This window comes from Echinops telfairi, unplaced genomic scaffold, assembly GCF_000313985.2.
Source record: "Echinops telfairi isolate 266 unplaced genomic scaffold, ASM31398v2 ScPeMD7_29;HRSCAF=101, whole genome shotgun sequence".
Classification (NCBI taxonomy): Eukaryota; Metazoa; Chordata; class Mammalia; order Afrosoricida; family Tenrecidae; genus Echinops; species Echinops telfairi.
Window position 1 is genome coordinate 10,537,189 of NW_022103926.1, and position 1,752 is coordinate 10,538,940.

The 1,752-nt window shown below is 47.7% G+C and overlaps 1 protein-coding gene across 1 annotated transcript in view; it reads right to left on the reverse strand.

Annotated features, from left to right (window-relative positions):
* CLTCL1 (clathrin heavy chain like 1) overlaps positions 1-1,752 on the reverse strand; it is a 110,717-nt gene that overhangs the window by 81,146 nt on the left and 27,819 nt on the right. The window contains exon 5 of the mRNA XM_030885458.2: positions 9-56. Coding sequence (XP_030741318.2) covers positions 9-56 — 48 coding nt within the window. The remainder of the gene's footprint in view (positions 1-8; positions 57-1,752) is intronic.

A 1,752-nucleotide genomic window follows, 5' to 3' on the forward strand; every position in this document is an offset into this window, starting at 1 on the left:
TTCTTGACAAAGGGCTGGCTTCCTGCCGCAGGCTGCCCCACCTCGATGATGTGCAACTGGAAAAAAAGAGGGCTTAGGTCAATCCAAAGGAGCCCTGGTGGCATAGTGGTTATGTTGGGCTGCAATCAGAAAGGTCAGTCATTTGAAACCGCCAGCCACTCAGCGGGAGATAGATGGTGCTTTCTACACTCCCATAAACAGTTATGGTCTCGGAAACTCACAGGGCCGTTCTACCGCCTCCTATAGGGTCATGATGAGTCAGCATTGACTCAATGGCAGTGAGCTCAGTCCAAAGCAGAAATGATCTTGGTGGTAGTGATGCCAACTGCACGGCCCTAAGCAGAGTTGCAAGGCTTTCTATGATGCATGCTAAAACCTACAGGAAGAAAATGGAACCCAAGCAAATCAAGGCAATCGTGCTAGGGCTTATTTGCTAACATGCTTCCCACTCACAAGGGCAACAGTCAGTAGACCTAATGTCTAGCACCAGGACATTAGCCAAGTCCCTGCCCCTCACTGGACTCCAGTGCCAATACCCTTGACACAGAGAACTCTGACTAGGCCCTGAAGGGCTGTGATCCGTCCATGGTCCAGGCTAACATAAACTGGTTACCTGGCAAGATCTCATAGCTGTATGGCAAACTCACAAGGCAGTCTGATCCTACAGGCCTCAGTATTTCCAAGGTGGTGTGAGAGGACCTAAGAACCTTCACTTATTGTCACTGTGGGAGTGCGAGGGGACAAGGGAGTCCATCCCTGTTTTTATCAGAACAGCTCAATTCCTGTTTGACAGATGTGCCTTCTTATAGCTTTCACCTAAAGGTGACCAGAGTTAAAACAATTTCTGTGGACAATGTCACTGGAAGAGGCAGATCACAGACACAAAGGGATGGAAGAGGTGGTTTAACAGAAGAAATGGCCAAGTGTGTCCTTGGAGGGATGGTCTGGATTTGGTTAGGCAGGGAGAAGTGGAAAATACCAAAGGGGCTATGGAGAGGGAGACATTGAAAGATTAGTTCCTTGGGGAGGGCTTGATGCAGGAGTTTCCATGGAAGGTGGAAACTGCTTTCACACAGGCATTTAGGATAAGTGATCATTTAGGAACATTCTATTTGGTTTCAGAACCGACTTGATGGCAATGGGTTTTGGTCTCTGGCTGGTGTGATAGGTAGGTTTATTGTGCCGGCCAATAAACACATGTGGGGTTAATAAGGTTGCAGTTTAATTGAAGGGCAAATAGAGAAATGGCTTGGGGAGCCTTGCCTTTCTGTCTCTTGCTCTCCGATGATCGGACAGTGTGTGGCTGCTGTACCTAGTTCTCTGTCTCAACTTGCGAGCAACACTACCTGTGGGACACCCAACCTGTGGACCATGCCGCTATAGTTTGAGGTTCCCTCGAGACCTGCTTCACCACACTGCTGGTGTATACATCACTTGAGCTTGGCACTGTTGGACTCTGCCATCTGGCTGACTGTTTGTGACTTGCCCTGCTGTTTGCTGCCTGTGGCTAATCTGCCTGTATTGCTCTACAGAAGACTCAGCAGTCTGCTTTCTTGACTTGCACCCAGCAGCCATCGTTAGTTTAAGGACTGCTAGTGTATTAACTGTCTCACAGAAGTGAGTTGAACTGAGCCATTTGTACTACTTGGTGAACTAATTAGATGTTTATTTCTTCATGTTGTATCTATCTATAAAATCATGTGTCCTGGTTTTGTTTCTCTAGAGAACCCTAACACAGCTGGGATCATGGAC